The sequence below is a fragment of the Papaver somniferum genome, unplaced genomic scaffold (assembly GCF_003573695.1).
Source record: "Papaver somniferum cultivar HN1 unplaced genomic scaffold, ASM357369v1 unplaced-scaffold_10, whole genome shotgun sequence".
NCBI classification, from domain to species: Eukaryota; Viridiplantae; Streptophyta; class Magnoliopsida; order Ranunculales; family Papaveraceae; genus Papaver; species Papaver somniferum.
In genome coordinates, this window is record NW_020618825.1 from 10,264,628 (window position 1) to 10,283,757 (window position 19,130).

Consider the following 19,130-nt stretch of genomic DNA (forward strand, 5'->3'; position numbering starts at 1 on the left):
TACTTGGATACTTGGAATACTTCTCTTCATATCTGTCTTCAGAACTTTTTAGATCCTTTTGTGGATGATTCACCTAATAGAGGAAAATAAGAGAAAACAAGAGTAATAATACGAAAATATGCAAGAATAATATCTAAAACAAGTATGGAATGGACACTAAAATCATATGGATTATGCACTTATCAGTAACCTGATTTTACAACATGCTTGTTGATGCTTCATCTTCAAGGCTTTTACTTCGATCTCTATGTATTACTTCTTCGAATATCCACTGCTAATTCAATGCAACACGTTTTTCTGACGCAACAGTTGCAACCTTGCCCAACAATTTCAAAAATAGTACCAGTATTCACCCCAGTTTCAGAAGTGTTACAATTCTTCTATACAGTCAAAAAAAATCATCTCGTCTTTGTGTTCTTTTCAAATTTGACATCTTCTTTGATATCTTCACATACCATTTCTGACCCAATTCAAACGAGCAAACCCTAGATTTAAAGAACCTAGACCTAAGCTCTGATACCAGTTTTTTGTGCCGAGAGGTTCATATTGTTCGTCAAGGAATTACAGGATCTGGCATCAGAAACAAAAACTAAACATTCAACGGAAGCTAATGCACATAGAACACACAAGACACAAAGATTTACGTGGTTCGGCAATATTCCTACATCCTCGGGCAACAAAAATTCACTTCATTCATATGTCATAAAATACACAACACAATTGACAATCAACACCCTTTCTTCTTCTTCACATTCTCAACTCACCTTCAACTCTCTCCAACTCTCCCAGCTCAAAATCTATGAGAGGATCTACATCTTGCTAATGGAGAGATTACTTCTCTTCTTTGTGAGGAGATGTCTACAACCTAAGGATTTAGACAAGATTGATGTAGATGATGTAGATACCAGACACCTATAACCTAAGACCGTGCCTTTATTTATAGGCTTGCAATACTTCGATTAGGAAACCAAGATTTACTCTAATTTAGGAAACCTAAACTAGCTAGGATAGGAAACCCTTGTTTAGATAGAAGTCTAAAAATAATTCTAAAAATCAGTCAAAACTGATTGAGGAAACCAATTAGTTGTTTTCTAAAATAGAGCCAATATCTAACATGTTCGTACCTTGGTGAATATTACTATACATGCAGAATTCAGAATAATAATAGAAGAACTAGAAAACATAACACAAATAGGTAAATCGAAGAAATATATCTTCTCTAGATTATGAAAAATAAAACGATTACAATTCTCTCTTTGTTACGCTCACAATCTCCCTAAACAGTGGATCAACCTTAAACTGTTTGCTAATCTTGCTTTTGACAATATCACAAGTATTTATCTACAAGCTTCTCTAAGTATGTGTGTTCAACCTCCTTTTCTAGGTGTAAAACCACACTCTCTAGATGTCCTTAGATATGAGATAAATATCTCTATTTATAGCTTTTGGTTTGGTTTCTCAAACCTTCTAGGAATTTATTTCATTCTCTAAGAATAATTCCTTTTCTATGTATATATCCTAATCTAGGAATATTACCTTATCTAGGAATGTTTCCTTGTCTAGGAATATTTCCTTATCTAGGAATAATTCCTTGCTTTGGTTTGCTTTCCCAAACCTTCTAGGAATCTATTTCCTTCTCTAGGAATACTGCCTAAAATCAGTATTCCTTCATAATTACAATTCTATCCTCAATCCGTTTTGAGGATCACTAGTTCCCAAAAAGAGGAAGATACACCTATATGAGGGTAAACCCTAGGTTTAGATGTAGAAGATATGATATGAGAGATAGAATTATATAAAAGATGATAAAATATGGTAAAAGATGTCTAATGTATTGAGGGTCTTCTTATATAGTGCTCACGAGTTCTAGGGTTTAGAATCATTCCGTGACCGCGTATTCCTTGATTTAGAAACCCGAAATCGTGCCAACACCTTAGTTATGGTTGGGGTTCAACCGAGCCGTAACTATGAAAATAAAATCATGTTCAAAAAACCATAGTTACGATTAGGTACGAGTCTCTTGGACCTGGGTGTAATTATTCTTGTATACTTTTTGTTCTTCGTCATTTCGGCCGTAACTTCTTCGTCCGACGTACGATTGACGTCATTCTTTTTTGGTTGCACTCATATCGTCATCCTCTACAAGTATTCATATCTCTTTACTTTATTTTATGGTTAGGTTGGACCTAGCAGTAACTCTTTATGCAAATTGTGGTGGAAATTCATCTCTTAACGGTTAGCTTTGGGATGCTTTTCTCAACTGTAAATCTTCCTGGAATTTGTGTCAAGAGTTGTATTTGCACCTTACAACTTCTTCTTTTATACTGGAATGAACTCTTTCCTCTTCTTAGCTCCTTTTAACACCGTTCCCATTTATTTGGGATGATTCATCTAAAGAAACTAATAAAATTTGAAACAAGAGTAATACAAGAATAATATATATGCAAAAATCATACCAACTATTAGTATGGATTTGATAGTCTAAACATGTAAATTTAGCACCTATCATCCTCTCAGCCAAATCAATAGAATTATTTATGTATAACGCTTCAAAAAAATCAGTTTTACAGAAGGATAACTCCAACCATACAGTAAACTATTATGTAACCATCAACTAGGTCTCGCCTAGTCAAACATTTGACTGGGATGTAAATGTGACATTGGAAACTTTAAAGATGAGAAATGATAGATTGACCGGTATCTAAATGTGACATTGCACAATTTAAAGACGAGAAATGATAGATTCACCGCGAATCAATCTCCCAAATTTTCTCCCACGTGAAACAAGAAACTGGACTCACATATGCCCATTACTAATCCAAGTGTTGAGAGCTTTAATCTCATCCGCCCATTTCCCTATCAGGACATCTTGGAGTAGAAAGCGTCGGTAAGTGTAGCAGTTCGGCTTTAAAGACCCTGTGGTATTAGTGGTCACTTTAATAGGACCAAAGTCCCAATAACTCTAACAGATTTTGAATAAATAGAAAATGGTATATAATTCTGCCCTCCAGATTGTCACCGACTTTTATCTCTCCATCGTGTCTGCTATAGAATCAGGTGATCATGATCATACTATACAGAAAACATATAAAGCACCTGAAATAACTTCTTTATATAGCTTGACAAGAATACACAATCTTAGGGGAAACATTTGTTGGGTCATGAAACAAGATGATTAAGGGGAAATTGAATTTTAAAGTTCAATGGTTGTAATTCCAATGTTGTCGAGTATTTGAAATCACACTGCAAGAACCGATGCTCTTGGTATTATTCTTAAAGGAATGGACTTTTTCAGTGACGTCTCTATTTTTTCGTCCATGTCTATGGATTCAGGTGTGACGCCAGTTTCAAGGGTCCAATCAAAAGATTGGAGCAATGACCCAACCACAATGGGAAGAATTTGGTGAACCAATGGAAGGCCAGCACACATACGTCTTCCAGCTCCAAACGGTAAGAATTGAGAATGTTGCCCACGGTAATCCGTATTATTTCCTATGAAACGATCTGGATTGAACGACAATGGATCATCCCATAAATCTGAATCCCTTCCAATACTCCAAAAGTTAACCAACACTGCTGTGTCCTTCGGAATTATATACCCCATGAACTCTGTGTCTTCCACAATAGTTCGTGGTATTAGCATAGGAGCCGGTGGATGCAATCTCAGTGTTTCTTTAATCACCGAACCAAGATAAGGTAAGCTTTCAACATCACTTTCTTCAATCTTTTTATTATAACCAACAACTTGGGCGATCTCATCTTTGGCCTTCCTCATTACTTCGGGATTGCGCATAACTTCTGTCATTACCCATTCTAGGGGAGTTATTATTGAGTCGATTCCAGCGATAAATATTTCCTACATAAAATTAGAAAAGTTTATTAGCAACGGTATGATCTGCTCCGAATTCGCATACGACCCTATGGACACAAATTAGATAAGCATGTACAAGCTAGCCTCTAAATGGCTATTAGATTATCATCCTCACATTTAAAGACAGATCTTGTACTATTTTTTGTCACATTGTGCGTTCTCGAAAATTTATAAGCAGGGTGTAACATAGTAAAGTAAATCCGATTAAAAGATTTGTCAGTTAATTACTTACCGTTATAAAAAAATTAATATATCTATCTGACAGTTTCATTGGTTCATCTTTGCCGTTGCCTTCGAAATCCATCAACAGATCCCAGTAATCCTTCTCCTCTTTGTTATTGCGCCAATCAGTATCCCTGCTCTTTCTCTCCTTTGCAAACTCATCAATAATATTTACAAATGCATCCTGTGCCTTTTTCATTCTGCTGGCTAAATTCTGTGGATCTAAATTTCTTAGCCATGGATAGACATCAGCAACATTAGGCTTTGAAGATACCACTACAATCTCCTCGAGAAGTTGATAGAGTTTATTCCCAGAGGCAGATTTAAGATCCATAACATCCTTAGAAAAGAAGAGATTTCCAAATAAATTAGCAAATGCAACCAAAGTTAAGTGTTTTATTTCAACACTTCTACCTTCCTTCTCTTCTGCTAATAGCCATTCTATTATCTGATCTAAAAATTGTCTTCGTTTACCTAATGTGCTATTCATTGTCGTACGAGAGAATAGAGATGCATATAGACGTCTATTGATTCGCCAGATTGGTCCATATGAAGCCCATGGAGTCAGCTGATAAATATCATCATCTGGTAGTTGTAGCGTCTGGATTGGCTGACGATTGAAAAAAGCTTGATCATGAGTTTTGAACAACTCCATAGCAGCATCAGCAGAAGCAATAACCAGCATATTCTGCCAACCCACACGTATCATGAAAATCGGTCCATATTTCTTTTGAATTCCTACCAATCTTTTGTGAAGAGCATTATAGTCGTAGCCTACATGAAAGAGGTTTCCGATCAATGGCCAACCTGAAGGACCCGGTGGTAATCGCCTTGGCTTGGTTTTATTTTTCCGGCATAGGAAACTGTGGAGGAGTAAGAGTAAGAGTGGAGCTGCCACTGCAATGGAAATGGCTGTCCAGATAAACATATCATCTGTGGACATAATTGGATCTTGAATGTTGCAGGGTTTGGTTTCTGTATGGCCTAATAATGCTAAATACTTTGCTTAATATGTATGGCTTCCTTTTTAAGCCGTCAATGAATATGGATTGTGTCTGTAGTTGGTGTCTCACGTTCTAATATCATATCTAGATAATACACGACGGCAGACAGCTTCCGAGATTAATATCTTTGAAAATACGCCAATGTGCTAATGTCTAGCTAGCATCTGAATTATAGTGAAGGATGTCAACGGTTTGGATACAGGCAATATTCGGTTACCTGTCGAATTCAATGTAATAAAATATTTAAGAACATTGAATTAATTTTTTTTATTGCAACTACATTATATGGAATTAGATGGTACTGAAATTTCATTATGGTTTCCATGTGTTTATCTGGTGAAGACCACGCATCTCTGTAATTTAACGCGGTTAAGCTGCAGTTGTGCTGATATGGATCCACGTTGCGCAATTTTCGGTCATGGACTTCTAAGAAAATGCAAGAACATGTTTGATGCTTTGGAAATGATGCAAGACTCAAAGGTTTATTAATCTTTCACATCCATACAGTGTGTCTCTTATTCGAGGGAGTTAAGTAGGTTATAAGATCAACAAGTTTTGTGCTGTCCATGAGTTATTAACTTCCAACTTGTTAGAAAGAACAGACAAGTTACATCCCATAAAAATTGAAAGTATTAACGTCACAATCTATAATTGGACTGTCACGCATTTATTCTCCTATATGTTAACTTAATTTTTCAATTGTCAGTCACGGTTTTGGCCAGAGGTTTTCCCAAAAAAAAATCACTTTCATCCCGGTTCGATCATTATTTTCAAATATTGGCAATCACCAATTGTTTTGAAACTCTATCAATTCCATCTAAAAAGATCTAATCCCTCTTCAACTGCTTCGAATTAAAATTAAAAATAAAAACAAAACCAAATAGGAACTTTTATATCCGTTCCTAAATGAAAAACGAAGTAACCAAGAATAAAAGGAAACGCTTATAATTGTTGTAAAATATTAAATTGGAGTTAAAATTAGATCCTTTCGAATTCGTGAGGATTTTCTGTCGGCACCCACCGTGGATACAGTCATAGTGTTTAGTGTATTCCTTCCCGTATGCATGCAGTGAATCCAGCAACTCAAGTCGTACACGAATACGGAATTCAGTGAATCAAGTCAAATTTTTTGATGGGGGTGATTTTGGGAGGGGCATGGGGGACCACTAAATAACTGTCATTTGTCAATAAGATTTCAAACTAATTAATGTTCTGATTGTTATAACAAGGGTGTTTGGGGAAATATCGATTTCTTTTTTTTTTAATACTAATGAAAGAGATACGAAGGAGGAAAACCTCTCTTCATCTCCACGGAGTTATAACATTGAACAGGCGATGAAGATCAAACAGGCCAACAAAAAAAAATTTAATCTAAATGACTCACTAATATTTTAGGTTCAGTTTGGATTCTTTTTCACTAATTCTGTTTTTACTGAATTTGGATCTTGTTTGTGTTATGGAAACTATAACCTAAAGTTAATAATATTAGATTTTTATTTTCATGATTTTGTATCGTGATTTTTGATATTGATCCTAACAAATCTTTTAATGCCATCAAAGTCCAAACAAATCACTGATTTTTGTTGTCATTATTAGTTTCTTCGTGACATCAACGAGTAAAGCCGGCAGCTTTGCTTCCCTGAAAAAAAATGAAATTTCTATATCAATGGTGATTATCATCTCAAGATGGTTGTCAACAGCAGTAGTAATTTTAGCGCCTGTGGTATTTTTAGTTTTTCCCTATTTTTCAATGTCTGTGACTATCCTTAATCTTTAACCTTCTTTGAATCAACAAAAAATCACTATGCAAAGAATTACAATTTTGGGGTTAAGACTATTCTGATAATAGTCGCACGCATTTCAGATTTGAGGAAGATTAATTAGTGGTAATTTTCTAAGATACCCTTTATTACAAAATTAACTACCTAAAATCAGTTAATTAATATTGACAAATGGCAGTTTTTTAGTGGTCCCTCGTGCACCCATCCAAAATCACCCCATCAAAAAATTTCTCGTGAATCAAGTGGTCCAACTTCGTGACACAAACGCTTCCTAGTATCATATTATACCATCCAAAATCCTGAATATTCTACGATTTCCACAATATTTTATCACAACTTGCAGATGATTTTGCAAGTTGAACATCCTGAATAATCAATTTCTACAATATCCTGAATAATCAAGTGTCACTAAAATAAATAATTTTGCAAAAGTTTCATCACAATTTTTTGTCGTGTGTAGACGATACAAGCGAGCCTAAAAGATGGTGTTTTTATCTTAACTTGTAAGTATGATTTACAACGTGAAGATACAAACTATAGGCTAACTAGCTAGACACAGTATCAAAAATTTAACATATCATGTATGTACATATGTTTGAAAAAGTTGCTCAAGATCCGATATATATATATATATATATATATATATATATATATATATATATCTCAAATAGCAAAGCAGTTGATTAGCATTATTTGCCAATACAGTACCCAAACTCTGCAAAATGAATGATCCTATGTCCACAAATGATATGTTTGCCTGGATAGCCTTTTCCCTTGCAATTTCATCTTCGTTATTACTCATCCTACTCCTCCACAGTCGTCTTAGCCGGAGAAATCAAACCAATTCAAGTCGGTTACCACCGGGTCCTCCAGGTTGGCCATTGATTGGGTACCTCTTAAATTTAAGCTATCAGCCACACAAAACATTCGTACATCTTCAAAAGAAATATGGGCCAGTTTTCATGCTACGTCTGGGTGCCATGAATGTGCTAGTTATTGCTTCAGAAGATGCTGCCATGGAGTTATTCAAACACCATGATCAAGCCTTTTCCAATCGTCTTCTAGGAGAGGTGCTGAAATTGACAGGTGATGAGTATGGCCCAACTCCATTACTGTCTCCGTCTGGATCAATCTGGCGAATGAATAGGCGACTATATGCAGCCATCTTCTCTCGTACGACACTGAAGAAATCTTTAGGTAGACGAAGACAATTTGTGGATCAAATGATGCAGTGGATATCGGTAGAAGAAAAGGAAGGTCGAAGTGTTGAAATAAGACATTTAAGTTTTGTTGCCTTAACTAATTTATTTGGAAATCTCTTCTTTTCTAAAGATCTTATGGATTTCAAATCGGCAACTGGAAATGAACTCTATCACCTGATTAAAGAGATTGGAGTATTATCTACAAAGCCTAATGTAGCTGATTTCTTTCCATGGTTACGGAAGTTAGATCCACAGAATTTGGGCAACAGAATGAACAAGGCACGCAATGCATTTGAAAATATTATTGATGAGTTTGTAAAGGAGCGAAAGGGCAGGGATATTGTTTCACCCAATAACAACGAGGAGAAGGATTTTTTGGATATGTTGATGGACTTCGAAGGCAGTGGCAAAGATGAACCAAAGAAAATGTTAGACAAACACATAAATGCGTTTATGATGGTGAGTAACTTCATGTACTTTTTTAAACTTGCAGAATGGGTGGTATTTTGTACCGATTTACTATTGCACTCTGCTTATAATTTTTCAAGAATGCACAAAGTGATGAAGAAGCTAGATCATACTGCTTTATTTGTCTAAATAGGGTAGGTATGCGAATTTCACCAGCCAGTCTAATAACGCGCATACAATCAGCTAAAGGTGGGTTTTATAGAATAATAACCGATCCTTTTCGCTCTGCCGAATTCAGGGCGGATCATATGACATCTTATATACCGTTGCTAATATACGTTTCTAATTTTATGTAGGAAATGATGATGGGTGGAACCGACACAACAGTGTCTACCATAGAATGGGTAATGACAGAAGTTGTTCGCAATCCAGAGGTAATGAGGAAGGCCAAAGATGAGATTGCGCAAGTTGTTGGCTATAACAGAAAGATTGAAGAAAGTGATACTGGAAGTTTACCTTATCTAGGAGCGGTAATTAAAGAAGCAATGAGATTAAATCCAGTGGCTCCTTTCCTGATTCCACGAGCTACAGTTGAAGAAACTGAATTCATGGGGTATATTGTACCTAAGGACACGGCAGTATTTGTTAATATTTGGGGTATTGGAAGGGATTCAGCATCATGGGATGACCCCTTCTCGTTCAACCCAGATCGTTTTTTAGGAAATACTACTGATTACCGCGGTCGTCATTATCGATTCTTACCATTTGGAGCTGGAAGACGTATTTGTCCTGGCCTCCCAATGGTCAACCAAATTCTTCCCATTGTGGTTGGGTCACTGCTCCAATCTTTTGATTGGACCCTTGAAAATGGCGTCACTCCTGAATCCATAGACATGAATGAAAAATTAGAGATGTCACTGAAGAAGTCCACTCCTTTAAGAATAAAACCAAGAGCAACGGCACTTCAGACAAGTGTGGAATGATCCATTTGGAGGCTAAAGTCATAACTGTCATAAAAGAGTGCAAGAGTGGTGATGATTTCCAAAACTTAGCCAAATTTCTTTGTTTAGGGCTTCAAAAGTCAGTTTTTGTCGCTTTAAAGAGTTTCATTTTTTACGGTAATTTTTTGAACGTACTTTTTGTATTTAGGATACCCCGGTGTTGGATTTTTTCTGAAGTCTAATTAAGATTATTGCTAAATAAAAATTTATCTTCAACAGTTTATTGAAGGTGTACGTAAAACCGGAGCTGCCATTATAAATTGTAAATTGTGGACGTGGAATCTTTCATGTTGCAGTGTATGGTTTCTGTATGTGCTAATAAATGCTAAGTACTGTGCTAATAATATTGATTCCTTTTTAAGCTGTCAAATTTCTTTTCCTATTAAAATTATTTTTAGCTGTCAATGAATATGGATTATGTGATCTAGTTGGTGTCTTCACTTTCTATAACATATCTAGATAGAATCTTTCGAAAATGCCCAAATGAACAGAAGTCTAGCTAGCATCTGAATTATAATTAAGAGTGTTAATTCAACAGCACAACATGGAGTGAATATGCAATTATTCAAGAAAATCGACTATCTATTTGACAGCACAACATGGAGTGAATATCTTTTGATATCGAATATAAATAAATAAAATAGAATAGATATTTCATAAAAAAAAATTGGAGGCAATATTTTATGAAGAACTGATATGTAACTTTCATTGTGGTTTCGATGAAAATTAGAGGTACCTGCAAAACATTCTGATACCAAACTCAGAGAAACCTCCAAGCATGTGAATAGAGTAGAATTGGGTAATTTTGGGTCGGATTTCAACCACTATTTATAGGAAAAAGTCAAATCTGGTCGTAGAATCCCCAATAGACACTTAAATTTGCAGTTAAAAAATCAAACCTGGATATACACTACACCTAGGGGTGTGCAACGGACGGACGGTTGTGGATTAGGGGTCACCCGCAACCAAACCGTCAAAGTTGCGGATTTGGAAAATTGAACCGTGACCGGCCCAATTATCCGCGGATTTGACCTTTGCGGATCAGCGGATTGTACGAACCGGTTGCGGATTAACCGCGGATTATGGGTAAAAAAAAAACCACTGCCAAAATGCCAAGTGCCAACACCTCACTGTCCACTGCTTGAGTCACTAATCAATAATCATGGCTATCACCGATGCAACAACAGCTTCTTGGTCTACAGATCTATTCGAGGTCCAGAAGGAATAACCCATGTTAAGGCTATACACGTTATAGGTCCACTGTGACTATTTGAGCCCTCCAAAGTCCAAATAGCTACATTCAAACAATGCTGGGCTTAGTGACCAAATGCGGTGCGGTTGAATCCGCGGTTTTCAATATTCAACCGCACCCAAACCGCTAAAACGTGCGGATTTGAGAATCTCATCCGTGTCCGGCCCATACGTCTTGCGGTTTGGGTGAAATCCGCAATTTTACGGACGGATACGGGTCAAATCCGCGATTCTGGTTTTTATGCTCACCCCTAACTACACCATTTTGTCGTATGCGCAACTAAAATTCGTAGAGGCCCAGCAGACTATACGAATCAGTTGTAACAGGCTGATTTACGACTTTTTCATTATTCGTAAAATGAGATTGCCGTTACGAATTGTAACAGGTATGTTTTTCGCGTGTGCCATTCATACGCTTGGTCACACCTGGGTTTTGTTTCAACCCAGAGTAGAAACAGCTAGAGGATATTTCCTCCCATACATATCTCTTACCCGTACATCTTGACCATTCCTTCATTTTTCTTTTCTCTTTTCTCTCCGCCGCTCTTCCCTCTTTTTTTCTCTTTTCATCATCATATCTTCTTCTTCTCAACAGCTAAATCCGCACAGAAAAGTTGAGGGACAACAGAGAGATCGAGTGAAATTACTGTCGTTTATGTCGATTTGGTACCATCAATGGAAGAAGAAAAAAACTGAGTAACCTAATTGTATGTTCAATCTCAATCTCTGGTAAGGGTTGTTTGATTTCTTATTGTTTTGATGTTAATATGAGGTTTTGTTTGTTAATTTCTATGTGTTTATGAGTAGATCTAGTGTGTTTTTTTTATTAATGTTGATGGTTAGGTTTTAGTTGGACTGAAATTTTTGAATCGATTGGTGTCTGTAAGTAACTTGTTTGAATCGGTATTGGTAAGTATATATTATGTTTTATTACTACGATGATTTGAAATTTTGTTTTCGGGAGTGGTAATAAACCCTAGATTTTTAGGGTTTTACTTTGTTTTGTGTATTATTGATTAGGTATGAGTTGTGTTTATGCAATGGTACGATCTGATTATAGTATTGAAATCGATTTGGTTTTCATTTAGATGGAGATTTAGGGTCTTAAATTTGAACTGTTTTTGCTTATTTAGGGTCCTCTGATTTCAATTTCTCAAACTAGGGTTTCTTTAGTTGTGTAACTGTTTTTGCTTATTTAGTTTTAAAGATGTAAATTTGGGTTTCTTTAGTTTTCATGTTCTCATAGTATTTTCTATGTGTTTTTGTTTGATCATGTTCTTGATTTTTGGACAGGGATTCGAAGTTGAGACAAAGAAAGAACATGGGTCGTCTCGAATTCAAGCTACTGCTGAGAAAACTGGTTCACATGAACTTGTTACTGCCGTTGGTTTCAAGGATTAATGGAGACGATTGAAGGCAATTTCAGGAAGCGGAAAGATGGGTTTTGATTGAGAAGTGCAGATAATCTAGGAGAGTTGGGTTCTATTCAGAATCAAAAATGCAGAGAAGAACTTGAACTTAAGGATGTAAATACAGGGGAGAGGAATCTCCATCACCACCTGCATACAGCTACAGCATTACTCCATCACCTGGACTTGATTCACCACCACAATTTGCATCTCCATTTCACCACCCCCATCTCCATACCATCATCATCACCACCTGCATCACCTTTTCCAGCCACTGCATACATCCATCACCCACCAACAGTCGCATCTGCAGTTCAGTTCCATTTTCCATTCACAACAACAACTTCCATCCATCACCAGCACTCCACATGTTAGCAAGCAATTACATCAGCAGCTAGCTTTGTACTTCGTCGCCACCATTCCACTGTTACCGGGCCATTGGTCCAATATCAGCAGTAGCGAGCTTCTTCGATCAGCTGATTCTGCACTTACAACAGGTGCTTCCTGCGATGATTGATGTTGGAACTAAAAATGAGACGCTTCTCAAAGATCCTGTGTATGTTTAATGATGATGTTCACGTACTGGTACAACATCTTATTATGTTTTTATGAGATTATACGTTATGCAAAGAACTCAAATTATTTTCTGTAGTTGCAATAGCTGGTCTTTTGGGAGCTGTTAGAATACAGGGAAAACCAATGACTGAGTTTCCAAAACAAAAGGTTGTAGTTGCAGTTGCTGGATGGTGAGATGATTCGAAATTAGAACCGCCAATACAAAGAAAAAAGAGTTTGTTATAAGATGCCGTAAGATCTTGAGACTTGTCTTTCTTCTGTTTCAGTGCAGGAATATGAGTTCTTAATGCAGCAAGGCAAACCATGTCAAGGATGTCAGGTAATGTGAGTTTTCACATTCTATATCTTTCAAATTTCCGAATACTTGATTCCTCCCCGATTAACTATATTCTTGAGCACTTTGTATTGTTTGTACTTTAAAGAAATCGATCTTTTGCACTGCAACTCACTTTTTTTTCCTCTTGTTTCTTTAATGAATCAAGGGACTTATTGCTGAGGATCGTCCAAATATTGATCCAGTTACACTTCCACTTGCAAGGACAGTCAAAGAACTTGGTCCCCTGGGGATACAATCTGGATCAAGCTTAGTAGATGTGGTAAGTGGTAACGATATCTAGAAGTGTACTGTTGATTCTAAAATGGTTTGCTGCTATTATCATGAACTTCTCTATTAATTAAGAACACACATTTTGAATAACCAATGATCCTAATTGTATGTTTAACATTATATGAGCAAAAAAGCAATGACACTCATAGATATTGTTTTTTATGTATGAATTCAGGAGTTTAGCTAGTCAGCTTGTTGATTTGCTATCGAAAAGTGAAACTGGTACTGGTTCGTCATGTCATGAAGGAGTTGAATCTTTGAAGGTGATGAGGAAGGCATTACAATGGAGTTGGAGATTAGGTAATTGTTCTTGTTGTATATGAGCTGAAAGTAAAATGTAATTTACTCATCTTGTTGTATTAGCAACTGGTTCCAGAATTTCCTTTATAAGTCTAGGTTATATATGTGATACTAAGTGATCATACCTATGAACTACAACTTTTGGGACTTAATCTGCTGATTTATTTCCAAAATGCAGTGATTCAGCTTGTTGGTTTACTAGACTTCTCTTACTTTTGATGGGTTTTCTTTATGAGTACCTTTCTTCTTCTAAATTGGTTAATAGTTTCAAATGTAGGTTTTCATTATGCTTCAATTTTAATGATGTAGGTGATCTACCAGTCATAATATCATGTGCAAGTCTGTGTTGGAACATGTAATTTGTAATGCTCAAATTAAAAAAAAAAACAGTTCTCTAGAGAACAAATAGTCTAAAACAGTCTAGGGGTGTCTAGCTAAGTCTTGTATACTAGTCTAGCCATATAAAGAAGTCCAGAAACTTCTATAATGTAAAAAAATAGAAACGGACATCCTAGAGTTGTCCTAGGAAGTGGTTGTATAAGTTTATCAGAGAAGAAATCTCTAGATTAAGCTAGAGAATACATAGGTCGGACTTGTAAAGAAGATTCTAGAGACTCGCAGTGATGGCTATAAATAGCTATGGTCTCCAACATTTGTAAGTAAGCTTAAACCAAGAAACAAATCAATACAAGAGAGATTTTAAGAAACTACTAAGTCTTGCTACAACCACTCACTACTAAAATTCTAGGAGCTCTATACGACCAAAACAACTATGCTCGTATATCTCCACAAATATCACTCTATGTTAACATTATAAGAATTTTCAACAGTCTGGCCCTGCGGGAATTATGATGTATGACCTTGTGACATCAGTTTCTTTGCATTATATATAGGATTTCAAAGAGAGATATCTATAGAGGAACTTCATAATGTCCTTTTCTTTACTTAACGATGCTGTACTTTTCACTACTATGTGCATTATAGGGTTAGAAGTTGAAGTTCAAGTCAAGGATGGTTCTGTTTGTTCATCTACAATGGCTTAGTTCATTCTTCTTCATGTTTACCTTCAAAAGCAGGGATTACATATTGTTTTTCTCTGTGCAGGAGTTTAGGTGTTCATGCGGAAAGTTGTATGGTAGTGGAGGATAGCGTAATCGGTCTACAGGTAACTCAACAACTTTTTGGGGCTATTTCACGCAGTTCACCCATTCTTTCCATGGTACACAAAAAATCCATGGTTTAAAAGCAGCTATAATACTTTTGATCATTCTATTTGGATAGAAGGAACTTGAGGAACATCAAGTTACACTACAAGTGCGCTTATAGCTTGTTTGAGTTCTGACATATCTGTTTGGATGTTATGTTTTATGTCATAGTGCTCTTGAACAAGAATCCCCTGATGAAGCTTTTCGGATGTATGGTGATGCTTGTTCCATCTTTGAAGAAGATGAAAAGGATCAAATGGCCTTCGATCTATATCGTGTTACTGCCAATGTTTATGCCAAGCTTGAAAAGTAAGAAATATGTCTTGTCTCTTTGAACTGAACGTGGGAACTTGGTAAGTTTTATATAAAGCTTGAAAAGTAAGAAATATGTGTTGTTTCTTTGAATTGAATATGTATTGCCAAAGTATTTGATACTTAACAAAAAAAAAATGGTACTTAAGAGAATTTATGTTCTTTTTTGATATTAATGTGATGTGAATTGATTAAATAAACTATTGTTTGAATGTAGATGATGAATGAAATGAAGGGTATATGTAGGGTATTTGGAATTCCGGCGTAATTCCGGCTGAAAATGAACTGCCGGTCAATGTAACCAATTTTGACTGGCAGTAATTTGTTTTTGCAGTTTCAAAAATATTCGCAATGGCTTCAGGCTATGACGACGTTTTTGTACAATAAATTCGTAACAGCTCTGTTACAAAATGCCATATGCTTACTGCCGTTACAAACATCGTTGTGAACCAAAATTCGTACCAGCTAGTGGCCCGTCACAAATTTTTCGTAACAGTGAAGAACCGTTACAATGCCGATTCGTAACGCTCAAAACCGTACGCGAAAAAATGGTGTAGTGATATATTCCTATCTCTTAATATTTGTATTTATCTTCAAAATATTTGTGTCTATCTTGAAAGATCTGTATCTATCTTGGCAAGGTTTGTATCTGAAAGATCCGGATATATCTTCACAATATTTGGGGTCTATCTTGAAATATTCATGTCTATTTTATCAAGATTTGTATTTATCTTGGAAGATCCGTGTCTTTTCCCACAATATTTTTGTTAATCTTAAAAGATTCATATCTATCCTAGCAAGATTTTTATTTATTCTGAAAGATCTATGTCTATAACCACAATATTTTTGTTAATCTTGGAAGATCCAAATCTGATAGGATCCGGAGATACCTATTTGTAATAACCGCAATCGCAGCGTGTCTAACTAGTAGACAACGACAAGTACGGGTCGTTCCCACGAGGAGCGGTGGAAATAGTGTAATCAATATCTCTAATAAATTAACCGAGAAACATTTTTTTGGATTTTTGAAAGAATAATAACAGAAAAATAAACTAAATTAATAAAATGAAATCCAAGAGAGAATCGGTAACCATGGTTTATAGTATCCACCACTATTTCTATTCAATTACTGAAATGAAACATAATCCATGAATTATTTATCGTTCGTTCTATCGACATCACCTATTATATGTATTAGAGTCCCAAATATCACTGGGACGCCCTAAGCATGGCACATCAAAAGACTAAACCGAAGCATGCGCCATCAAATTGCATTAGCGAGAAAGTTATACGAAACTGAATTTAGACTTACAAATAATACTCGACTATTCTAAGCGTACCCCATCAAAGGATTAACCCAAGCATGAAATATCAAACAATGAGATAAATAACTTTGTGATCCTAACAATCAAGCACATAGGTTATTGTGTTGTACATAACTGGTGAAGCAACAACTAATTTCATCTGTAAATCAATATATAGAATCATGGAATTAATCTATTCAAATCATAATAGTCTTTGCTCAATTTATCAATTCAAAATAGCCAATACTCCACCATAAACCCTAGTTACAAAAGCTTAGCAAAGATGGTTTTTATCAAAAACCATAAATAAATATATTAGAGATTTACTTACTAATCGAGATTTACTTGCGTTTGAGAACACAAACTCAAACGCAAACCCTTCTGCGTCCGTAGCCTCTCTTCATCAGCCTCCTCCCTGGCTCCGCAGCCGCTTCCCAAAACCGGCCCCCCCTCTTCTGTTCTCTGTTGTGTATTTAAAACTGCTGCGAAGGAATCTGACTAAGACCTAGCAGCCCTTTCCCTCGGCCCAGTCCAACAAACAAAATCCATCTTGACCACTTTCCATTCTCTAAACATTAATAAAATCTGGCCATCGCATGTTTCTGTCCCTCTAATTCAACTTCATAATCTGTTTGTCCAGGAACCTTCCACGACTGACTGCAGTAGCTCGTCTCCGTATTTCGACCAAACTTTAGACCATTGTGAACACACAAATCACGAAGGCATCTGAATGCTCACAACCAATCATCGTAATCTAGAGTGATTTGTGATGATGATATCTTAGTGTTGATTCCTTGGCTCAAAACCTTCGGGTTTATCACAGCCTCATCTAACAACTCCATGCGGGGCGTTTGCGCACGGGATATAGGTAAAAACAAAGAAAGCAAAGCGTACAAGTAAAGATCCATGGGGTTAGACAGATATAATGTGCTGAAATGTAAACAATACCGAGGTTTACGTGGTTCAGCACTAAGGCCTACGTCCACGGGGTTTGTTGTTTCACTATGTTCTTCACGGTTACAAGAGTAGTCGAATGACTTTTGGGTTTACATGTATTTTCTCTTCTAAAGGATTAACTTACACTCGTAATCTCTCTCCTTCCCTTCCTGATTTTTCTGATCCCCTTTCCTCTTGGTGGAGAGGGGGTTTTTATAGGGTTAGAGTGTGGGACCCATCTCTGAAGGCCGTTGGAACCTTATCTTCTAGTGTCTTGTGTCCATCACGCAGAGGTCTCCGTTTGCCACTTGATCACGCAGAGACATCCTCGCTCGTCCCACGGCTTGATCGACACGTATACTGCTCAGAGTGTTTAATGAGGGTGGTTGAGATGCCTGCTCGTGTCATACAAGTGTCTTCTGCCCCTGTCACGTCCGTGTCAGCTAACTTTCTCTCCACCGTTGATCTTAGCTTCTTTTGGGATGAGATAAATTAACTCCTTGGGGTTTATTTGGTGTTCCGTAGTGCATCGTATTTTGATGTCTTGGCCTGCATGCTTTCCACGTATTTTTCTATATACACGTGTCTGATGGTGAGATATATGTATACACAACCATAAAGAAACCCATTGAAACATTCATTTGTTCGATTCACTGCTTACGTTGCTTCCATGTCCAGGCCACGTTTCTTCACCTGGATTCAAAATCTTTTCTTAAATGAATTCGAACATCACCCACTGTATGAATCGAAGAACAACACCACTTCCCAGAGACGAGTCCATGCCAAACCCCCAAATTCAATTGTTAACTCCGGCTGACAACTGACCATTATACTTCTTATCTTCTAGCATTTCTGTGACCCCCTTAAATCCAACAGCACCTCCAAGTATTGATGTTGATGGTTGAAATTGAAAGAAGAACTCGAGCTCTCAACAACCACCAGAAATTCTCATCTTCCATTCACCTCTATAGAGCATTAACTTGAAGTCTTCTTTCCACTGACACCCCATCGACTTGTATCGTGCTTTGCTGCTGCCACTAATCATTTCAAAACAGAACCTTCTTCCCATCTCCTTAACTGCGATCAAGTCTCATAAGCCAGCCAACACCAGCTGCACATCATTCTCTCACAGATTCCGTTCATGTTTTCATGCGTACGTTCTGATCCTTGCCATCTGCATTTTATTTTCAGTTCGCCGGCTACAGCACCAACTTCCCTGTCCGTCTGTTGCCCTTCATGCCTGGTTCTCAGTACCAGCTTCTTGATCACCGAATACCAACTCCACTCGAGCACAAACCCATCCAGCAAACATGCGTTTCAACTTCAGACACAGCCATTGAGCCCACTGCAAACCAGTTCAGCCATCGACAAATCATGAGTCCCTGTACAGGCTAATCACAAACCCGAGCTGATTAAGTCACCATTCATGCATGCTTTTGATCCCAAGAACTCCCGTCAATACCCATATAGTTCGCAGGAGACCCATCTCAGGCTCTTTTCCCTTGTTGCTTCTTCACTTCAAAATCAAGACTTCCACTCCAAGCATTTTTCTAGTTTTATGTTATCTCCTTCAATCTGAGATGTGGTGAGAGACGTCTCACTAATCCTCATGCTCAGGTGGTCCACGTGCTAGACTGCATAGTGACAACTCTTTGTTTGGTCATGAACTAATTTGTGGTGCAACACTAAATAGGAAGCCCAGTTAAGTCTTCCATCTTGTTTGTTTGCAGCTGACTCGGCG

General features: G+C 37.0%; 2 protein-coding genes and 1 long non-coding RNA gene across 5 annotated transcripts; 2 read left to right on the forward strand and 1 right to left on the reverse strand.

Annotated features, from left to right (window-relative positions):
• Window positions 1-3,090: 3,090 nt before the first annotated feature.
• LOC113326052 (cytochrome P450 76A2-like) lies at window positions 3,091-5,168 on the reverse strand. The gene is made up of 2 exons (XM_026573857.1): window positions 4,104-5,168; window positions 3,091-3,856 (listed from the first exon to the last, which is right to left on the reverse strand). Exons 1-2 carry the CDS (start codon window positions 5,034-5,036, stop codon window positions 3,239-3,241), a joined length of 1,551 nt encoding a protein of 516 aa, XP_026429642.1. The 5' UTR covers window positions 5,037-5,168; the 3' UTR covers window positions 3,091-3,238.
• Window positions 5,169-7,571: 2,403 nt separating this feature from the next.
• LOC113326028 (cytochrome P450 76A2-like) lies at window positions 7,572-9,810 on the forward strand. Its single transcript, XM_026573839.1, has 2 exons — window positions 7,572-8,539; window positions 8,845-9,810. The coding sequence occupies exons 1-2, from the start codon at window positions 7,601-7,603 to the stop codon at window positions 9,469-9,471; spliced, it is 1,566 nt and encodes a 521-aa protein (XP_026429624.1). The 5' UTR covers window positions 7,572-7,600; the 3' UTR covers window positions 9,472-9,810.
• A 1,467-nt stretch (window positions 9,811-11,277) lies between these two features.
• On the forward strand, window positions 11,278-15,175 carry LOC113325974. 3 transcript variants are annotated; one of them, XR_003348212.1, is made up of 7 exons: window positions 11,278-11,469; window positions 12,034-12,895; window positions 12,992-13,044; window positions 13,208-13,321; window positions 13,508-13,632; window positions 14,737-14,797; window positions 15,009-15,175. It is a non-coding gene; the product is annotated as an uncharacterized LOC113325974 (long non-coding RNA). The 3 variants fall into 3 exon arrangements; XR_003348211.1 differs by having other exon boundaries at window positions 12,034-13,049; XR_003348210.1 differs by having other exon boundaries at window positions 12,034-13,044.
• Window positions 15,176-19,130: the final 3,955 nt, after the last annotated feature.

Excerpts from the sequence above, each read along its gene's own strand:
- LOC113326052 (XM_026573857.1), bottom strand. The coding sequence starts at position 5,036 with ATGTCCACAGATGATATGTTTATCTGGACAGCCATTTCCATTGCAGTG. Across the intron at positions 3,857-4,103 it reads ATATTAATTTTTTTATAACG|GAAATATTTATCGCTGGAAT; the intron begins GTAAGTAATTAA and ends AATTTTATGTAG.
- LOC113326028 (XM_026573839.1), top strand. The coding sequence starts at position 7,601 with ATGAATGATCCTATGTCCACAAATGATATGTTTGCCTGGATAGCCTTT. Across the intron at positions 8,540-8,844 it reads ACATAAATGCGTTTATGATG|GAAATGATGATGGGTGGAAC; the intron begins GTGAGTAACTTC and ends AATTTTATGTAG.